Source organism: Contarinia nasturtii, unplaced genomic scaffold (assembly GCF_009176525.2).
Source record: "Contarinia nasturtii isolate CC-2019 unplaced genomic scaffold, AAFC_CNas_1.1 Cnas_scaffold_695, whole genome shotgun sequence".
NCBI lineage: Eukaryota > Metazoa > Arthropoda > Insecta > Diptera > Cecidomyiidae > Contarinia > Contarinia nasturtii.
The window spans coordinates 297,030-315,214 of NW_022198046.1; the positions used below are offsets into that span (position 1 = coordinate 297,030).

At 31.8% G+C, this 18,185-nt stretch overlaps 7 protein-coding genes across 10 annotated transcripts; 3 read left to right on the forward strand and 4 right to left on the reverse strand.

Annotated features, from left to right (window-relative positions):
- The first annotated feature begins 27 nt into the window (after nucleotides 1-27).
- LOC116340707 (tubulin-specific chaperone A) lies at nucleotides 28-1,785 on the forward strand. Its single transcript, XM_031767334.1, has 2 exons — nucleotides 28-395; nucleotides 472-1,785. The coding sequence occupies exons 1-2, from the start codon at nucleotides 187-189 to the stop codon at nucleotides 596-598; spliced, it is 336 nt and encodes a 111-aa protein (XP_031623194.1). The 5' UTR covers nucleotides 28-186; the 3' UTR covers nucleotides 599-1,785.
- On the reverse strand, nucleotides 1,755-2,917 carry LOC116340703 (cell cycle checkpoint protein RAD1). Its single transcript, XM_031767331.1, has 3 exons — nucleotides 2,131-2,917; nucleotides 1,948-1,995; nucleotides 1,755-1,868 (listed from the first exon to the last, which is right to left on the reverse strand). The coding sequence occupies exons 1-3, from the start codon at nucleotides 2,887-2,889 to the stop codon at nucleotides 1,797-1,799; spliced, it is 879 nt and encodes a 292-aa protein (XP_031623191.1). The 5' UTR covers nucleotides 2,890-2,917; the 3' UTR covers nucleotides 1,755-1,796.
- On the reverse strand, nucleotides 2,866-3,812 carry LOC116340705 (zinc finger SWIM domain-containing protein 7-like). The gene is made up of 2 exons (XM_031767333.1): nucleotides 3,315-3,812; nucleotides 2,866-3,254 (listed from the first exon to the last, which is right to left on the reverse strand). Exons 1-2 carry the CDS (start codon nucleotides 3,424-3,426, stop codon nucleotides 2,890-2,892), a joined length of 477 nt encoding a protein of 158 aa, XP_031623193.1. The 5' UTR covers nucleotides 3,427-3,812; the 3' UTR covers nucleotides 2,866-2,889.
- LOC116340704 (ubiquitin-conjugating enzyme E2 G1) lies at nucleotides 3,745-6,010 on the forward strand. The gene is made up of 3 exons (XM_031767332.1): nucleotides 3,745-3,904; nucleotides 4,817-4,919; nucleotides 5,075-6,010. Exons 1-3 carry the CDS (start codon nucleotides 3,859-3,861, stop codon nucleotides 5,430-5,432), a joined length of 507 nt encoding a protein of 168 aa, XP_031623192.1. The 5' UTR covers nucleotides 3,745-3,858; the 3' UTR covers nucleotides 5,433-6,010.
- Nucleotides 6,011-6,157: 147 nt separating this feature from the next.
- LOC116340840 (synaptotagmin-4) lies at nucleotides 6,158-12,568 on the reverse strand. Its single transcript, XM_031767546.1, has 6 exons — nucleotides 12,312-12,568; nucleotides 8,582-9,212; nucleotides 8,272-8,512; nucleotides 7,958-8,209; nucleotides 7,816-7,890; nucleotides 6,158-7,748 (listed from the first exon to the last, which is right to left on the reverse strand). The coding sequence occupies exons 1-6, from the start codon at nucleotides 12,355-12,357 to the stop codon at nucleotides 7,629-7,631; spliced, it is 1,365 nt and encodes a 454-aa protein (XP_031623406.1). The 5' UTR covers nucleotides 12,358-12,568; the 3' UTR covers nucleotides 6,158-7,628.
- Nucleotides 9,457-12,310, forward strand: LOC116340839 (mitosis initiation protein fs(1)Ya). Of its 4 annotated transcripts, XM_031767543.1 has the most exons (7): nucleotides 9,457-9,671; nucleotides 9,745-9,969; nucleotides 10,089-10,173; nucleotides 10,243-10,564; nucleotides 10,629-11,259; nucleotides 11,334-11,628; nucleotides 11,707-12,310. In XM_031767543.1, exons 1-7 carry the CDS (start codon nucleotides 9,651-9,653, stop codon nucleotides 11,883-11,885), a joined length of 1,758 nt encoding a protein of 585 aa, XP_031623403.1. In that variant the 5' UTR covers nucleotides 9,457-9,650; the 3' UTR covers nucleotides 11,886-12,310. The 4 variants fall into 4 exon arrangements, with proteins under 4 accessions (XP_031623403.1, XP_031623404.1, XP_031623402.1 ...); XM_031767544.1 differs by having other exon boundaries at nucleotides 9,457-9,675; nucleotides 10,089-10,564; XM_031767542.1 differs by having other exon boundaries at nucleotides 10,089-10,564.
- Nucleotides 12,569-13,544: 976 nt separating the features above from the next.
- Nucleotides 13,545-17,994, reverse strand: LOC116340798 (protein ROP-like). The gene is made up of 16 exons (XM_031767463.1): nucleotides 17,867-17,994; nucleotides 17,308-17,457; nucleotides 17,122-17,201; nucleotides 16,834-16,909; nucleotides 16,527-16,636; nucleotides 16,181-16,329; nucleotides 16,054-16,118; nucleotides 15,874-15,986; nucleotides 15,748-15,785; nucleotides 15,314-15,636; nucleotides 15,058-15,251; nucleotides 14,934-14,975; nucleotides 14,810-14,872; nucleotides 14,619-14,743; nucleotides 14,517-14,541; nucleotides 13,545-14,412 (listed from the first exon to the last, which is right to left on the reverse strand). Exons 1-16 carry the CDS (start codon nucleotides 17,892-17,894, stop codon nucleotides 14,215-14,217), a joined length of 1,779 nt encoding a protein of 592 aa, XP_031623323.1. The 5' UTR covers nucleotides 17,895-17,994; the 3' UTR covers nucleotides 13,545-14,214.
- Between the last annotated feature and the right edge of the window lie 191 nt (nucleotides 17,995-18,185).

Below are 18,185 nucleotides of genomic sequence, written 5' to 3' on the forward strand. Positions count from 1 at the left end.
GAGTCACGTTTTGTTTGACATTTCATTTGTATATTCGTTGTGATGTCATTTCCAGAGACCCGCGCATAGTATCTCTTAGATTTTGAATCACATCACACGATTTCTTTTTGAGAAAAAAAAATTGCATATTGAATTTTCCGGTTTAAACCGTTGTTGTATACAAATAGCTATAAATTTTTAAACATAATGTCTGATCCACGTCTTCGACAGATAAAAATAAAAACAGGTGTGTTAAAGCGTTTGACAAAAGAAAAAACCGTTTACGAGAAAGAGATCGATCAGCAAAAAGCAAGAATTGAAAAACTACGCGCCGAAGGTAAAGACGAACATGTCATGCGAAAAGAAGAAGAAATCCTTGCTGAATCAATGATGATGGTTCCAGATACTCATAGACGGTAATTTAACTCACATATAAAAATTGATTTTTCAACGCATTTTCAAATGGACCGTTTTCTATTTTTTTTAAAACAGCCTAGTAAAAGCATACGATGAACTCAATGAATACTTGAAAAACGAAGACGAACTTAAAGAGAAACAAGAATTTGAACTTGCAATGGACGTACTAAAACTGGCTAAGGAAAAAATAGACAGCAATTGATCGAAAATTCATTATTCCTAATTCTAACACTAATTATATACAATACATTTAAACTTATACGAACAAAACATGAATCATCATATTCAAGTGTTTATTCCAAATTATCCGCCCCCTCTGCTCCCATTTTCTACGAAAAATTCAAATAAGTCCAGTCCAACAACATTTAATTCAGCGCATTATAATACCACGCAGTATAAAACTCGCTTCACCAATTATTTGGAATCTCGAAGGGAAAAAACCTTAAAACATGTATCGAAAACAAACACGTCGAATACATTAAAATTAGGAGAAGCATCGAAAGAGCTTGGCTTCTGTGTGCAAACATTAAATGAGATCAACGAAAAAATTGAAACTATTTCACGTGCAACATCTTCAATTGATGAAAAACAATGGAAAGAGCATATTACTGAATTAAATTCAAAAACAGCATATCTATCAAATATTTGTGCAAAGTACGAAAGTAAGGATGTGCAGAATAACATAAAGAATATGATTAGCAAGCGACTAAAAAAACGAGGCCATATAAGAAAACGTAAATTAGAAACATGCGTGTTAAAGAAATACGAAACTTTTAAACGGAACAAGAAACACCAACAACTTAATAAATGGCTCGAACAAAATGCTAAAGAAATTCACAAAAATCGTCAACAAATGGAAAACAAACAACGTGCTGAACAAATTTTAATGGACGTTAAAAATCGGCAAAATGAAGCTGAAAAATTTATCATACTACTAGAATCTGTAAGAGAATTGCAACGCATTCGAAATAGAGACAAACACACCAGCGCAGGTTGTAGTAGTACTGAATTCAATCAAGAAATTAACCAGTTAAAAGAAATGTGGTTAATTGCATCGAAAAAATATGAAGACGAAGAAAAAAAATTACATACATTTCTCAATGGCAGCGACAAATGGGAGGAGTGGAGTAACGTATTATTTGGGGAGCCCACATTTTCTATACGAAAGAAAGACGATCGTTTGAGTCATTTGATTGCAGTTCGCAGCCAATGGGATAAATGTATCGTGTCACATACTAATACATTTGGATCTACGATTCCATTTTGTTGGGCATATCCAAATGCAAATCCTCTAAATAAATGGAAAGAATATTTGAAAAGCACTTAATATTTGGGTATTATACTTTTAATGTATTTAAATTTCTAATAAACATAAACATTTTTCAACAATCTTATCAAATTTATTCAAATTCTTCAATTAAAGGCGCTATAAAATATTCAATGTAGATTTGTGAATCGCCATCTGATAATACCTAGATGATCAGAAGAAAATAATGGAAAAAATGGAAATTAATCAATAAGTAATGGAACAGAATGGAAAAAATTGCATACCATAATCTGTAATCCAAGTAAACCGGTACGATCTGTTCGCAGGCAAATCTTTTTTTGAAAATAAAAAATTGACAATGATTGATATTTTTTACCAAAAAATTGATTTTAAATACGTTACAATATATTTATCTTAAAATTGAAACGGATGAAAATTTATGAAATTTAAAAGAAGGAAATTTGTACCTTGTTTGCTATTGAAAACGCTTTGAGCGCAAGACGAATGTGAGTCATTTTATATCGTGCACGTGATTGCCGACTGCAATAATAGCTTACAAACATATCACTAGATTTGGCAATTTCGATTTTCGACTCATCCTGCATCAGTCCAAGGGATTCAATACAAAAATACGGTATTTTGGGTGAAATGGTGATTTCCAATTCTTCAACTGACTTGTGAATATCGTTGAAAAGCTGCGCAAAGTCGGCTCCACGTACGATTAACGAATTGTAGTTTTCATCATCCTCATCGATGTTATAGTCTGAATGTTCTTCGCCATTTTTCGTTTTGATTGAAACTTCCGTGATTAAATCATCGCCATCATGTTGTTCTAGAACCAAAATCAGTGGCGCTGCATCGCCTTTATAAATGATCTTCATACTGCAGTCTGGATTTGCGAAAATACTAAGACAATCGGTAAAAACCGATAAATTTAATCGAATCGAGACTTCTTCATTGCGCAACAAACGGAATTCAGAAAAACATGATCGCGTTACATACAACGATGCCTGAACAAATTTTGATTCTTCAACGACCGCCTTGAAACCATCATCTGATATTATTATATTTGCATCTTCATTGAAATTGATTGCCTTTAGTGCCCCATAGAATGTCTTGATGTTGTCTAACTTTGCACAAAACCTTACTTGACTGAAACATGATTGTGTCAGCATACTTTTATGTTGAATTAAACCCTTTTCATGTAATACTTTTGAATGCTGCATCTATTCGTCGGCTACAATTGTTGACATCGGTCTAATCAATTGCAGTGAAAATATGAATGCATCATCTGATTTTGTTTCAACTTTTACTTTCCCAATAAGCACGCATAAACGTGATGCTAAAACGTGTTTGCACGTGTATAATTCGTTGGTGTTTAAAACTTTGTCGCGAAATGTTTTGCACATACAATAGTTTAAGTTTGGCAAGAGTTTGTAAACTGAATTTTGATCTTCAATAATTTCAAAGTACTCTCGATTATCGGAGGCTCTTCGATGAATAGTAATCTTTTCCCGATCTAATAAATCCAGTGACTCAGCGAGTAATGTTCCGAAAATTCCGTTTAATTCAAGTAGGTCTTTGTCTGCAACTAAATTGAAAAATACAACAGTTATTGAAAAACCAGAAATATATACCAGAATGTACTAACATTGTGGTAAATGTCTTAGCGAATATTCATGCTCAAGTCGCTCAAAAATTTGATTAACAGCGATAGCCAATGGTGAAGGTTCCAATTCCATTCGACTTCGTTTGTATATCATATGTTTTTTTTTCCTTTTTTCTTGAAATTTTAATAATTTGTAAGAATTTTGGGAAAAAATTTAACGACAGTTGTATCACGTATATTCCATATATGAAAAAATGTTTTCGGAAACTGTCAAATTGATACTCCATATGAATCAAGTTTGGTAACTAATTCTAAATTTGAACGTTGGCATCGCTGTAGATAGCAAAAAACGATTGAATATATCATTCACGTTAGTCGTATGCAACTGAATGTCGTTTTTGACACATAGGCGGCACTGTTGCATGTAATTTTGTTCTTGCTTTTTTTAGTTGTATGCACGAGCCAATAAATGCTAAAGTCAAGTCGCCATATTTCCTCAGTAGACGTCTCGTTCATCTCTGTGAAAACTAAACTCATTTTTATCAAATCATCGTTGTATCATCAAATTTTCGTTTAATTTTTTTAAATGTCAGAGACACAATCGTCATTGCTGTTGAAAAAACAATTGGCCGGTAAGTATTTGTGAAAATTAAATTAAAAAAAAGCAAAAAGAATTACCGTATTGCTTCATATATGTTCGGGCATGCACGACAAAGAGTTAGGTTCGAAGTGAAATTCTATAGAAGTCGATCGGGTTTCATATATATATATATACATATATACATATATATGATGTGCATTGTATAGGTATATATATATAAATACCAAAAAAGAGTTGAATCATGCATAATTCCATGAAATTCGACGGCATCGAAGAGTTGGGTTAAATATTTTATTTGTGATTTTTTTCATATTATATAAAATACCGAATTGGTTTGTTAAAGGAAGTGAGTTTCTATTTAACGAATACGAGCATGCTTCCAAGCAGCTTTCTTTGTTTGCTACATTTGTGCACAAATATACCCAGAGAAAGAATGACCGCACCGATTGACAGTTGACGGGCTGAGGTGTTTTTTATACATATGCTAAATAATTGATATTAATGATGTTGTACGCATTCCATTTATATTGAAATTGAGTTATTTTGCTTAGCAGAAATGCTTAACGCAACAAATTGTTTTTTGTCCATTGGTTGTTTAATGTAAAACTTATTCTTCTTTTGGAAAAATCAATACTACTATATTTTTACATATAAGAAAAATTAGGGTAAAAAATTCTGTCATCTTTTGAAAATTATGCGATTATAAGTTATTTAAAATAACTAAATTACTTTGCAAACAAAGATACTGGTTAAAAATCACTTTTACGTCGTTAAAAAGTCCCCGGCACTTCGTCTTTGTCAGCTTCTTATTAATTGGCAACAAAATCCAATATTGATCGGATGAAAACTAAAAGATATACTCGAATTATAAGACAATGCTGAAATAAGCAAATTATAGAATTTCAATCCACATTTTTAAACAATGATTCCTTTGTTTTTTTAGAGCTGAACAAAAATCCCGTTGAAGGATTTTCAGCCGGTCTAGTTGATGAAAATGATATTCACAAATGGGAGGTTCTGATCATTGGTCCACCAGATACGCTCTAGTAAGTAAAATACGGCTTTGAGACAAAAAAAAGTTTAGATGCACATGATTTAACCTCAAATTTTTTTCCAAATGAATCTGTTTGTCATCATATGTAATTTGAAATCATCGTTTGCTCAAATTTAATGTTTGTTTGTTTTTTCTTGCTTCGCACAGTGAGGGTGGATTCTTTAAGGCTCATTTGCATTTCCCAAAAGAATATCCATTGCGACCTCCGCGTATGAAGTTTGTTACCGAGATCTGGCATCCAAATATAGAAAAGAATGGAGACGTTTGCATTAGTATTCTACATGAGCCAGGCGATGACAAATGGGGCTATGAAAAGGCATCGGAGCGCTGGTTACCTGTTCACACAGTGGAAACAATTTTAATATCCGTAATATCGATGCTAGCCGATCCAAATGACGAATCACCAGCCAACGTTGATGCGGCCAAAGAATGGCGAGAATCGTATCCGGAATTTAAGCGGAAGGTGGCACGTTGTGTTCGAAAGAGCCAGGAAGATTGCTCATAGAGAATAAAATCTGAAACCAACAACAAAAACAACAACTACTACAACAAGGCTGGCAAAATCAACAAATTATTTGAAACATGAAAAAGAATTCACAGGAAAATAAACAAAAAATGAAGAAGAAAGAAATTATTATCATAACATAAAAACTACAACAGAAAAAAAGAACTAATAAAAAAAAATTAAGTGAAATGAGCTGAAATAACGTATATTACTCATATTACATTCAAATTCATACGAAATAGGTAGAAAGACCAGCTTCTTTTCTTGATAAACATTTTTCAGTTCTTTTTTTAATATTTTTTTAATTAGCAGATTTGGCTTCCCAAATATTTTTGCCCATTGTTTGTATAGTTGCAACAATTTAATTTTCATTTGAAGTTGTGTAACTTTATCTTGTTTAGATATATAGCAGTGAAGGAAATTCATTGAATACAAGCAGTCTCTCATTTGGATCGTCTCACCCTTGTGAAAACTATATGAACACAGACATATGAGTTCAACATTTTTTTTAACATTTAAATAACTATTATGTAATTCTTTTCTTTTTAAGCATAAATTAATTTAAACGTGAATAATAAACAAAAATAAAATCAAGTGAACTTCATACAAATTCAAACTGTGCATTTTCTTTTCATTTGTTAACTTTTACATACAAAGAGATGCAATCTAAAACGAGGTAAATATTGAACAAAGTTTATGTAATTGAAATATTGAAACAGAGCTCGTCTACGAATTTAAACAAATCCATTCTTTTATTGATCAAACTTTGATGGTTTTAAGTTTACATAAATCATTTTTCAAAAAAAAGGTTTCAATTAACATAAAATGGGATAATTCTCATCTATTTGTTGAATCAAAATAAGTAAATATATTTTTCTAATTCTGTAACTTATTTTTTTTTCTTTTTTAAGAAAATAAATGTTGAGTATTTGATTAAATATAAAGGCAAAAATGATAAATACCTGCGAAAACAACATTTTTTGTCTTCATTGTCTTAGCAACATACATTATAAACATATTTGGGTATACATTACAAATTCATAAAATTAAAATATTTCAGTTGGAATTATTATAGTATGAAAACGTTTTTTTTTCTCAATTACATAAATATGGAAAATATAGCACATTATAAGTTTTGTATAACATACATGGTTGAACATTTCTTTTTTTAGGATAAAAGCTGGATCTTTTGAAAAGATGTGGTTCTTCGTTGATATTGTTATTTTTAGTCGAAATCCACATTTCGTCCACTTTAGATTGAATAATTGTAATAGTTATAGTTGATATTTAGTTGGGAAAATTGTCAGGCAACCAATAAATAATTCTTTATCATATTAATTCTACACTGCTATTTTTGAACATTTAGTCAAAATTTTAGTATGTTTTCGACTCTATTGGAATATTGGTCAACAAAAGAAAATTATATTTTAACGATTTATTATTTTGACTGAATTGCTATATAATATGATCCTGCTTTTTTGAATTATTACAGCTTGACGTACCACACGTTGACATCAATAATTTTTTTTGACTTTTTAGTTCAATAGTATGTTGCCATGCCTGAAATAAATTCAAATATCTAAATATATATATTCTTCCCTGCACTTGAGAAACAAAGAAAAACTACCTGATCACCTTGGTGTTTTTTTTCTCGAAATTAAAGAAAAAACGATAACTTTTCAATCTACGCGATTGAGCCGGTAGCCAATACAATTTTTGATCATATTTTAGGCATTGCTTAGCGGGTATATATACATTTAATGGATCATATAAATGTTATTCATCAAATGACCGTAAATAAACGTGTATTTCTTTTTTTTCAATTTCGATACAAATCATGAGATTCCATCACGAGTCCATATGAAAAATTATTTTGTTTTCTTCAAAAAAAACTTCTCGCATTCATGCACATCGTATGTGGTGAAATTCGAGACATTTAGCTATACAATTTATTTTTGTGAATATTATGTGGCTATACATGGTTTATTGGAAACAGAAAATGTTATCTGATTTTCTTAAGTTTTGGGATGACGTTCTAGAGAGATTTTTCTTCATGCTAACTCTCAGACAGAATGAACATATATTAAAAAATAAAATAATACAACTAAAACACAAGTGTATATATAACACCATTTTGACAAAGTTTTGTTGTGCATGAAAGTTTAAAACTATTAGAATAAATTATGGTGTATGTATTTAATCGGTGAGTTTGTGCCATTCAGCAATTTGTCTACGAGGTGAAGTCGAAATTTCGTTCCAATGATTCTGAGCTGCTCCAGCACACCTGGGACCGCCTAATTCGAGTCGCCCAATCACCTGAAATGTTAAAAAATTCTTTGGTTTGAACTAAATACATGAGACGTGCTTAATAATAAAAACTTACTTCGTTTTTGGTAACGCGGTCCCAATCCAGCAGCATCAACTCCAATGAAATATTTTCCAAGCTTCCTCCAGTACTCTATGAATAAAAAATGATTCGTTAAACTAAATATTAAAATGAGATAAACTTAAACAAGAATATATACCTCGTTCGTTGGTATGTCAAATGCAAAGCTCTCATTGAAGACAGGCGAGAGAGTACGTTTTTTAACATGTGTCTTTTTCTTTGCGATTCTTTGTCCATTGCACAATAAATATATTTTGACATACGGATCAGCCAAGCCAGTAACATCCATTCGTGGTAAATTTCGAGCTTTTAGCAAAACAACAGTGAGACGAGCCGCGCCGGGTTGAAAGCATAACGAAACCAACAGTTCACCTCGCCCCTGTGCTCGTATCTTTAGTTTGGAAAATATACTTTAATAATCCGTATCCCTTAAAAATAGTTTCTTCTGAATACCTTTAAGCTTCTTGGTTGTATTTCCTTGCATAGTGCTACCTGTTGTGTTTCTATCTGAGTCAAATCAACCTCGTTCGGGTTACCCAATGGTAAAATCACTTCACCAATGACATCATCACGAGAATAGCGATCGAAACTTAACACGACAAAATGCAATGACATTGCCGTTATATCTGCCATAGACAATCCATAGAAAGTGAAATCTTCATCATACACTGGGTTGCGAGTATTACGAACAACACTATAAAAAATTAATTCTTTAGTAAAATATCATATTGTTTAGTGCATAGAAAACTATTCAATGCCTTACCGAGTTTTTACTTTATGTGTTTTTTCTGGCAAGAGTTGAAGCTTCACGTATGGATCGGTGGCGGTTTGTGTTTTTCCATTGGTGCCATTTGGTAGATCATCAGTAATGCTTTTATAGGGTAAACCTCTGCATCGAATGACCGATACCACTAAAGCATTACGGTCCGTTAGATATCTCAGTTTAAAAACCAAAGAACCAAGTTTTCCATATTCTTGTGTGTCGTTGTTATTATCAGAGCCAATTGAACTTGTAGAATTTTCCATTTGTCCAATAATTTTCGTTTGGATTTCATTTTCTTCGGTGTATTTTGGATGTGTAACGATGGATTGCGTTTTGAAACTTGATGATGATGATGATCCATGATTAAGTGAACCACCAATTGTTTCAGTTGTTGGCGATAAACCACCCGGCAACGTTTTATTTGACGTTGGAGATGGTGATTTCTTTAGATAATGCGGTGGTTGACCGCCCGGTTGGCCGCTTGGTGAGCGTACAGCTGTTGTACGCTTTTTGGGCTGATATATGGCCGGTTCATGATTTTTTTTGTTGTTTCGTTGTCGCAAGCGACAGACATAGAATACCGTTGCAATAATGAAACCAGCCACAGCAAATCCAAGAACTGCTGGAAGTACTGTACGGAAGAGAAAACAATGCCAATTTTTATCAATTTATATAACAAAATAAAAAAATATTAAAAATATCAAAATTTTACAATTTAATAAATTGTGATCGAGAAAACAAAAACAAAACGAAACTATCTGAAGTCACTGTACAAGTACAAGTGTGAAGTCAGCGATAAGTCGTAATAATCACAACTCTTTTGTTTTTAATCTGGTAAGACGTTTTGATGCGGTTGAATGCGTGCATAAGTTTAATGGGGTTATCAGTAGTGTATTAGCATCTGTGGGGTTAACATTCTAAGCAGAGCCTTGTGCGCCTGTTATTTTAAGTGTATATTTTGTTATTTATTGTTTGCATGACATAGCGGAACTATTTTTACTGTTCACATTTTTCGTATTGTTCTTTCAACGGGTTTTAATTTAATTTAATTTATTGAATATCGAGAAAAATGGTTTCAATACCAGAAGAAGTAAGTAAGACTTTTATTTAAGAAATGTATAAAAATTATTTCACATCATCCTTTTCATCAACTTATGAACCAGGTTAAGTGTGCGGTTTGCAAAAGCATTTTTTGTTGTGTTGAATGCCGTAATAAACACGAACAAAATGCTCATACACCAAATGAAGTGTGGACGGAACGGAATCGCATGCGTTGTGGCCTATGCCAGGGCAATCCCACGATGGAATTTCAATGCCGAAATGACTTTGCACTTATCATGCATTTGTGTCAAGCTCATTTGCCATTGCATTGCAAAAAATGTCTAACGGTAAATATTTATAAAATTCAAATGTCTTATTTCGTTTGTTGGACTGACAACGCACAAATGTTTATGTATGCTGTTACTCGATAATAATAATAATTTTTCATCGTTATTCTCATGTACAGCAATTTAATTCGATTGGTGATTTTTCTTCGGCTAATAAATGTGCTCACATAAACGATGGCTGCAGTTTGCATTCGCCAAAAGAATGTAATGTAGATAAAATTGAATGTCAAATGGCTTGCGGTAAAGAAGCATCAAATATTAATTATATTACAGCTGTTCAAAAATCATCATTTGAGAGAAGCATCTCGGATAGTGTATCATTGCGAAATTATTCGACCATTTTGCATACATCAAATCATCCACTGTACAAAACTCAAAGTCCGGATGCAATGGAAAAGGCATTGGTTCGTCAAACATCAACTCCAATGCATCAAAATTTGCTGCATGCAAATTCGCATGACACCGTTGGACAATCATGTAGTTCATGTTTGGTATCATCGTCATCATCATCATCGGGTCATATATCGAATGTGAATAGTAGTAGTGATTCTGACACAAGCACTAATCCATTAACTAATTCCGATGATAATAAAAGGTAAATAACAATATTGGTCTTTTATTCGGTATGTCGATACATAGCTTATAATTAATTTACACAGACAGAACGTTCAACAGCAAAGTATAATGGTTACACAGAAGAAAACGACAACCTTTAAGCGATCGAGAAATTCGCTTGCAGTAACACCGCTTACACGCCAAGTAATGACAAAAAGCATTCATCGTGCTATCCTCGAATATCAAAACTCGCAGCATGGAATTGCCGTCAGCCCAAAATCACCATTGGATTTACGAATGCGTGGACGTGAGATTTTAAAAATGGAAAACACTTCATCAAAGACGGTAAAATGTGAAAAGAGGTCGCCCAAAGTTATTGACAAGAGTTCCATTTCAACTTCTATTGTTGTCAAATCAAATTCACTCGATTCCAATTTAAGACAAAGCTCTTTAGAAACTGTATATGAACAAGACAAAGATGCGAATGTTGAAACATTTGGGTGTTATGAACGTGAATGCTGTGTCAGCAGTAATTATGAAGTTGTTGAGGTTTTAAGTGACCAAAGTATTATCAATGAACCATTACTAACATCAGAATCAATTAAAGAAACACCAGTTTTGGTTTCACGAAAATTATCGAGTGAAAAGATCGTCAAAGAAGTTAAAAATATCGATCCAGAAATTTGGTTTACGCCAAAGGAATTTGCGCAAACGAAATTAGTCGAAAATATTGATGTACGCGTTTTTAATAAAAATTTATCACACTCCAGTTTATCCATTCAATAAAATTTATTTTTGCAACTCTTTAGATTTATACGCCAAAAGTGTCGAAGAAACGTGCTACTGTTCGACGATTCGATGATGATAATGAAGAGGAATATGCTCCAGATTTGGAAAACGAATTCGAAACTCATAAAAAAGAGCTACCGAATGGATCAAGAAGTGAGCCGATCAAATCGTCAGGCAGTAAAATATGGTCATTTGTATCAACATTCTTACGATTTGCCTCACTAACACCACCAAGCGACATGTCAATGCCAGATATTAAGACGAACGATAGTGATGCATCACACGTAATTATAAAGCGATGCGCCTCCTTCACAGGTATATTATTTGTGTTTCAATAAATTCTACAAGAATTTACGTGGCAACTTTTAATATGTACTTGTTCTATATCATTAGGAGTTTTGCGAGAGCAAAATATCTCAAATCTGTGCGACGATGGAAGTGAAGTGGACCCATTGCAACCAATCAAACGGCGTCGAATAACATCTACTGATTCACCGTTGGGAGAACCATCAATGAATTATAGCAAGCGAATTATGTGTCGCCCACCTATTCGTAGGATGCTAAATAAATAACTGTTTCATTTGTGTTATATGCCATTTCCAGATCGAATTCAGCCATTGCATTCACATTAAATGTAATAACAGCAACCTATTTGACGTTGGCTTTAAAACCAAAGAGTAAAATTTCAATTACTTTGTTAAAACCAAAGAAAAATCTATGTTAGACAGTTGTCAGAGAAACAGTTTACAAATTGGAAATACTTTCTTTGTCTTGATTTTATCCCATGGTAATGTGACTAATGTCTGTTAAATCAAATGACAAACATGGAAAATATGCTTGAAAAATGACGTATGATTCATGCACCGAGTTCAAATAATTTTTATTACGCAGTAAAAAAAATCTTTTGACTTTCTAATTTCTGGTTTGGTTATTTAACTTAATAATTTAAAAATAAATGTGAAATAAAGGAATAAACATGTTTTGTGAAGAAAATTTACCAGTTTCAGTGGTGGATGCGTCATTTACCATGCTGTGTTCACCCATCTTGTAAATCCTCCCAGAACTCAAATAGAGTTGATTTACGTGTTTATCCGATCCAAAAAGTTGTCTGTTATCCACTTTTGAGGCAATTTTCGAACTTTGTGTGCAATATAATTGTGAAAATTTAAATAAATTCTAAAATATTGTTGTTGTTTTCAATTTCTTCAAATGAAAAATGATTCACCAGATTTATTTTCACTCGCGCAACATGTTACAATTTTCTTTCCTTTTTTTTCTATAGTGAAAAGATTAAACTAAATAAACAAATTCTGTTTATCTCAATATAATAACAGTTGCAAACAAATTGCAATATTTTACACAGAAATGAGTATGGAAAATATAACTTTTTTTATTAAAATTTGTATATCTTCCACCTTACATAAGCAATTTTTGCATACTGAACTATACGGTACACTAAAATGGTACTGGGAAATTTTCTCCGTCAACGGAAAATCGATGAATAAACGCAGACGCATTACTATTTAGCATGAAAATGCTCGCGCCATTATTCTGCATGTGGGAGTTCTACTGTATTACAATGCTTTTAACTATGTTTTGATTCGAAAAAGTTTTTTGTTTCTAAAGATGAATCGATTTGAGAAGAAATGAATAGAAATGATGAAAAAACGGACTTTTCGAACTTTTTTTTTTAATATATATTTGCTGGACAGTTAACATATTGAAATTTTACTACTGCTACTTTGATATTTCAAATAATTTAGATGCAACTTGAATGACTCATTTATAGTGAACACATGAAAAAGGGAAGCAATGCAAAATATTAGTCATCTTATGCTAATCATGATCGATGAATCATTATCAACAATACTGTGCTGGCAAACAAAGTCTATTCTCCGAACATTCATGATAATTATATGATCTAGTAAAAGAAAAATATTGAACGTCCAACAGCTACATTTCAGTGCAGTCTTCATGCATTAATGTACTTTACGGCTTTTGTTTGAATTTTACAACAAACATCAGAAATTCATTATACTTCTTCACAGATCTATAAAAAGTAACTGTTTATCGAAAGTAATAAAAATTTCCAATGATATGAAAATTGAAAATACCAATGCATGCACAATGAATACATTCATTTTTTTATTTCATCATTTTTTCAAATTACTACATTAATATAATAATATACATTATTTTCGTAATATATACTTAATTTATCTGTCATTATTTGTGGCAAAAATGACAATATATATTTACTTAGATCCATTGTCAACTTTTTATTTAATAAATTTAATTTGACAAAAACAATGTTGTTGTGCCCGTTCGTTAAAAAAGCTTCTGCTGAAAATTCCAAATCGACATTTTCAAATCCATCAATATTTGGTTCTAATTTGTACTGTATATTAGACAATGAGGTAGATAAAATCAGTAATTTTTTTATCGATTGTAAAAGTTGGCACCACAATTATTCAGTTAGTCTTTTTTTGATGCTCAATTGAGCGATTAAATAGATCAGTGTTGATTTTACAATAGGACCTTAAATGTATAGAAATACCATAATTTGATATTATGTATTTTTCAAAGTACTTTCGCAATTATATTCCATTTGATTTGAATGACTTTGATTTAAAATGTTTACATAAAGAATCTGATATACGATTTTCAAAAGAGTTTGATTGACAATAATTGTCCACTACAATAAAGTTGATTCATCAATACTATAAATAATAAATATACTATTTGTTAATGTTCAACATAAATATATAAGTCTCATAAGATCAGAACACAAAAATGGTTACTATACACTCAATAAATTTTTGGATACTCAATAAATTAATATACTGTATAAAGCCAACATTCTTTGGTTTGTGCATGTTTTGAAATTGTTAATTTTTGCATCTAGTTATCTTTGGATAGTGATGCAATGTCTCCCAAAAATCCCGAAGGAGTTAAAATATGACTTGCTCCAACAATAGCTTCCCATCCAGATTTGGCAGCAGTTACTTCATATGCACATCGCATTTCTGAGTAGCTTATGCCACCAACGATAAATACAATTAAACGTGGTACGTTTTTCACCGTCGTTTGTCCTTTGTCCTTTGATAGAAAAACAAGAAGTTGTAGAGAATGTCACATTCAATTTGATATGGTTAGAATTAAACTTGACTCATATTTTGATGTTTATAAAAATGGATCTTTACCTTATGCCAATGTCCATAGCGTGCGCTAGAAACAAAAGAAATAAAGAATCCAATACAGTACAGTGAATTGAATGTGTGTTTGTTATTTATTTTCCTTATTACCTTATCGGTGCATGGTACGTGCTGCTTTGTGCACGACCAGCCAAAAATGGGAAATGCCTTTGATCCAATTTATCGTCTATGCTATCTTCAATGATATCTTTTAGAACAGGCGTCCATCTGGACATCTGATATAAATAAATTGTTATTGAAAATATTCAAATAATACGTTCATGAATAATTACAAACGTTACCTGATATGTTTGTTCGGTAACACGATTTTTTCTGGGAATCTGATATGGTTTCTTGCGATTTCCCTGCAAAAATTAAGCGGTATTAGATTTTTTTTTTTTGCTATGAATGAACATGTTAGCTTACATCAGTTACAACATTTATTCCGAGGTAGCTTAGATTTCGGACCTGTTTGTCAAAATAAATATTTCATTTCATTTTAGAAGGCATTATACTTTCGAAATTGATCAATTCTTTAATTTTTACTTACCATATCTTGATCTCGTAAATTAATCTGAGCATGTGTAAACAATTTATTGAGACTTTCATCAGAAATTCCGTTCTTTATCATTGCATATAATGCAATTATACGTATCTTATCGTAGCTCGATATATTCGTGTCCAGTATGATGTTTATAATATTTTTCATGTGATCTTTTACTTTTTCGCCCTCGCAATCGGTACCTAGAGAATGGTGAACATCATCATCATGCAAACTCAAATTGAAACAAATTTTCGATACTTGCCCATCGCAAGATCCTGTTCCACTTTGCACAAACTGTCCACATAGCCTTGATATGCTTTCATACAATCTTCAGCCAAATGCAAATGTGTTGAATATTTTGATAATTCCTTTTGATATTGTGGCATCTTCTTGATCAAAAGCGATAAATCACGTATTGTCTGTTTGTCGCCTTGGTTCATGCGCTTTGAATCAGTGAATCGCTTCAGATTTTGCGTTACAAGAGTGCTTACAACGGCAATATGTTGATGGCGTAATTCGACCCATAATTCATCATTTTCATCTAGTAAAACCTCTTTTTCAATGGAATTTGGAGACGGAAAATAGCTAAAAAAGAAGACAATAAAAATAGTTCGTTAAAGAGGCTCAACGATTTCTTTTCGAACGAAAAAGTTACTTTAGAAAAAAAAGAAATGAAAATAATAACTATATACGTACCGATATACATCATTTGTGATTGGAAGCAAATCGTAAGCCTGTTAGTAAACATAAATATTTCATTGTATTTAAGAAGGCTAATTGATTGCTTCCAAAATTGATCAATTATTTTTATTGTTTTCTTACCATCGCCTGAAGCGTTAGCTCATGAAGAATGGGTGAGATACAATCGAAACCACGATCCAATATAATGAGCTGTGATCGAGCCTTTTCAAGGCCTTCTCCAATTGTTGGATCATCTAATTTGGATCGGTTTAACGTCATTTGAATGTCTTTATAATTTCAATATTATCTTAGATAATTTACCTGCTTTATATACATCGAGTTTCTGTTGGATCAATGTTGACAACTCCACGTTACGCTCACAAGCGCTAAAATAAACATATGTAGTAATTGAAAAGCAAATTACAAAAAGCAAATAAAAGGAATATACCTTCTATAACGCACAGATGGATATTCACCCAATGTAGCACACAATGTAGCCACTTGTTCAGCAATCCGTTCCATGTGTGCAAATCGAGCTGTGGCCAAATACGGTGAGTACATGATTTGAAATGTATCCGGAGAATCCAGTGTGAATACCTTTAAATTGAAAAACAAAACAATATTTACAAATGATGTAAACACTTTCATCACAAATAAAGACAGTTTTTTAATTATGTAAAGTTTATCAAAAAGCAAATATCTACAAGAACAAAATGAAGAAGAGAATTGGCACTATGTAAAATAGTACAAACATTCGTATGGCAGCAGCACAAAAAAAAACAAGATGTGATTACCTGGCTTTCATATGGTAAAAAAGCGACGTTGATTTCCTTAATATTTTTGATCTTTTTAGTGGTATTGGCAGTTGATTTACATATTTCATTAAATAACTCCTCGGGACAAACTAGTTTAAAATAATGAGGCATTCAAATGAAACGGTTTTGGAATTCAAAATAAAAATAAAACCAAAAGAAAAATATTCAACGTACAGAGAAGCATAATTATTTTTATGTATTTAATTCTAATTAGAACACTTAAGTGTTGGCAATAAAAACATTTTTGATGTAAAGCATATGTATATATGAAATAATATAAAAATACCTGCAGAAAAGAAGACATGGGCAGCTTTGTACATGGAACGATTTGGACTCTCAAAATCACTCAATAAAATACGCACCTGAAAAATAAGAAGAAAAGCCACTGTCTTCATATCCAAAAATAATTCAGGAAGCTTCCGCTGATTGCTTACAAAATATTTGTGAGCTCGCATTAAAAGCCGAAGAGATTAAATTAAAAGGACAAAATAATAAACAAACCAAATACATTGAATCGTTCCTGTTTAAAATATCTTCTATTACATAAAACAATAATCATTGGTAAAATACGCACTGACTCTTCCGTTGGCGTCATCAAGTAAATAGCTTCCATGGATGTCAATGGTTCTCTTTTTTTATGCAAATCTTCAACCACTAAAGAATTTTAATTTGGTTAACATTAAAAAGCATAATTTTTATATTAAAATGTCGGGCAATCTCGTGAAAAGCAAATCCATTCCTTTTTGTTCTATAAACTTACATGGTATTCCTTCAGCTGTAATATCGTGCATTTTACAGCAAGCTGATATCATACGCATTGCCAACTTATCGACGACCAAAATACGCCATCGCTTGGAACCAGATTTGGCTGGAACATTCCCATTGAAACGAATAATTTCGTTCATAATTTCTAAAAATTAAATCAAAACAATTCATAAATGTCATTCCTATTGTGTTGATTATGTATTTGATTCGACGCAGTATCCCTTCGTTGGGAAAATCGATACTTTCATACAACATTTGTTTGTTTAATAAACAACTTCTTAAACGGGTTTTTTACATTACATTTTTTTAATATTCTGTAATTTAATTTAAATATTTCACCAGAAATGATGTGCATAACAAAAATAATATCTTCACATTGACAGTTTGTATTGTAAATTAAAAAAATCATAATATTGCATATTCACATGCAAGCATGGTTCTTGTTCAAAGCAAAACTACGATGTAGAGACAAAATATTATTTTTCTGAGAAAAAAATATTTTGAATATTTCATTACTTCAAGGACTATTATTTTTTAATAAAAAGATAACTTACTTTGCTCAACTTGCACTTTCAATGCCATTTTTAACAGATTTTCTTAAAATATACAATATTTCGTCAAAATTCCAAGTGCAACTAAATTGAAGTTTATTCACTGTTTTTCTTTTGGACATGCGCAACCACTAACTCACGTGCCATCACTGTCATCACAGTTCGACCGAAAAGTCAAAACTCATTATTATTAAAACATAGATTTGAAAATTGAAGCCGTTGATAATCTATTATTTCATAAATGTTTCCAATTTGAATTTTAGAATGTGAGAGAAATTAAAATCTTTTCATTTGTTTTTTTTTTTTGCATTTTTTTATTTGA

Bases quoted from the DNA above. Each gene is read 5' to 3' on its own strand.
- LOC116340704 (XM_031767332.1), top strand. From the start codon at position 3,859: ATGTCAGAGACACAATCGTCATTGCTGTTGAAAAAACAATTGGCCG. The intron at 3,905-4,816 runs GTAAGTATTTGT...TTGTTTTTTTAG, and splicing joins GTTGAAAAAACAATTGGCCG to AGCTGAACAAAAATCCCGTT. The intron at 4,920-5,074 runs GTAAGTAAAATA...TGCTTCGCACAG, and splicing joins GGTCCACCAGATACGCTCTA to TGAGGGTGGATTCTTTAAGG.
- LOC116340798 (XM_031767463.1), bottom strand. From the start codon at position 17,894: ATGGCATTGAAAGTGCAAGTTGAGCAAA. The intron at 16,119-16,180 runs GTATATTCCTTT...TGTTTATTTTAG, and splicing joins CCATCTGTGCGTTATAGAAG to CGCTTGTGAGCGTAACGTGG. The intron at 15,786-15,873 runs GTAAGAAAACAA...GTTTACTAACAG, and splicing joins AGCTAACGCTTCAGGCGATG to GCTTACGATTTGCTTCCAAT.
- LOC116340839 (XM_031767542.1), top strand. From the start codon at position 9,651: ATGGTTTCAATACCAGAAGAA. The intron at 10,565-10,628 runs GTAAATAACAAT...TAATTTACACAG, and splicing joins AATTCCGATGATAATAAAAG to ACAGAACGTTCAACAGCAAA. The intron at 11,629-11,706 runs GTATATTATTTG...CTATATCATTAG, and splicing joins GCGATGCGCCTCCTTCACAG to GAGTTTTGCGAGAGCAAAAT.
- LOC116340707 (XM_031767334.1), top strand. From the start codon at position 187: ATGTCTGATCCACGTCTTCGACAGATAAAAATAAAAACAGGTGTGTTA. The intron at 396-471 runs GTAATTTAACTC...TTTTTAAAACAG, and splicing joins GTTCCAGATACTCATAGACG to CCTAGTAAAAGCATACGATG.
- LOC116340703 (XM_031767331.1), bottom strand. From the start codon at position 2,889: ATGCAGCATTCAAAAGTATTACATGAAAAGGGTTTAATTCAACATAAA. The intron at 1,996-2,130 runs GTACAAATTTCC...TTTCAAAAAAAG, and splicing joins CGTTTTCAATAGCAAACAAG to ATTTGCCTGCGAACAGATCG. The intron at 1,869-1,947 runs GTATGCAATTTT...CTGATCATCTAG, and splicing joins TACTTGGATTACAGATTATG to GTATTATCAGATGGCGATTC.
- LOC116340840 (XM_031767546.1), bottom strand. From the start codon at position 12,357: ATGGGTGAACACAGCATGGTAAATGACGCATCCACCACTGAAACTG. The intron at 8,210-8,271 runs GTATTCAGAAGA...TCCAAACTAAAG, and splicing joins TACAACCAAGAAGCTTAAAG to ATACGAGCACAGGGGCGAGG. The intron at 7,749-7,815 runs GTAAGTTTTTAT...TTAACATTTCAG, and splicing joins ACCGCGTTACCAAAAACGAA to GTGATTGGGCGACTCGAATT.
- LOC116340705 (XM_031767333.1), bottom strand. From the start codon at position 3,426: ATGATATACAAACGAAGTCGAATGGAATTGGAACCTTCACCATTGGCT. The intron at 3,255-3,314 runs GTTAGTACATTC...TTTTCAATTTAG, and splicing joins GCTAAGACATTTACCACAAT to TTGCAGACAAAGACCTACTT.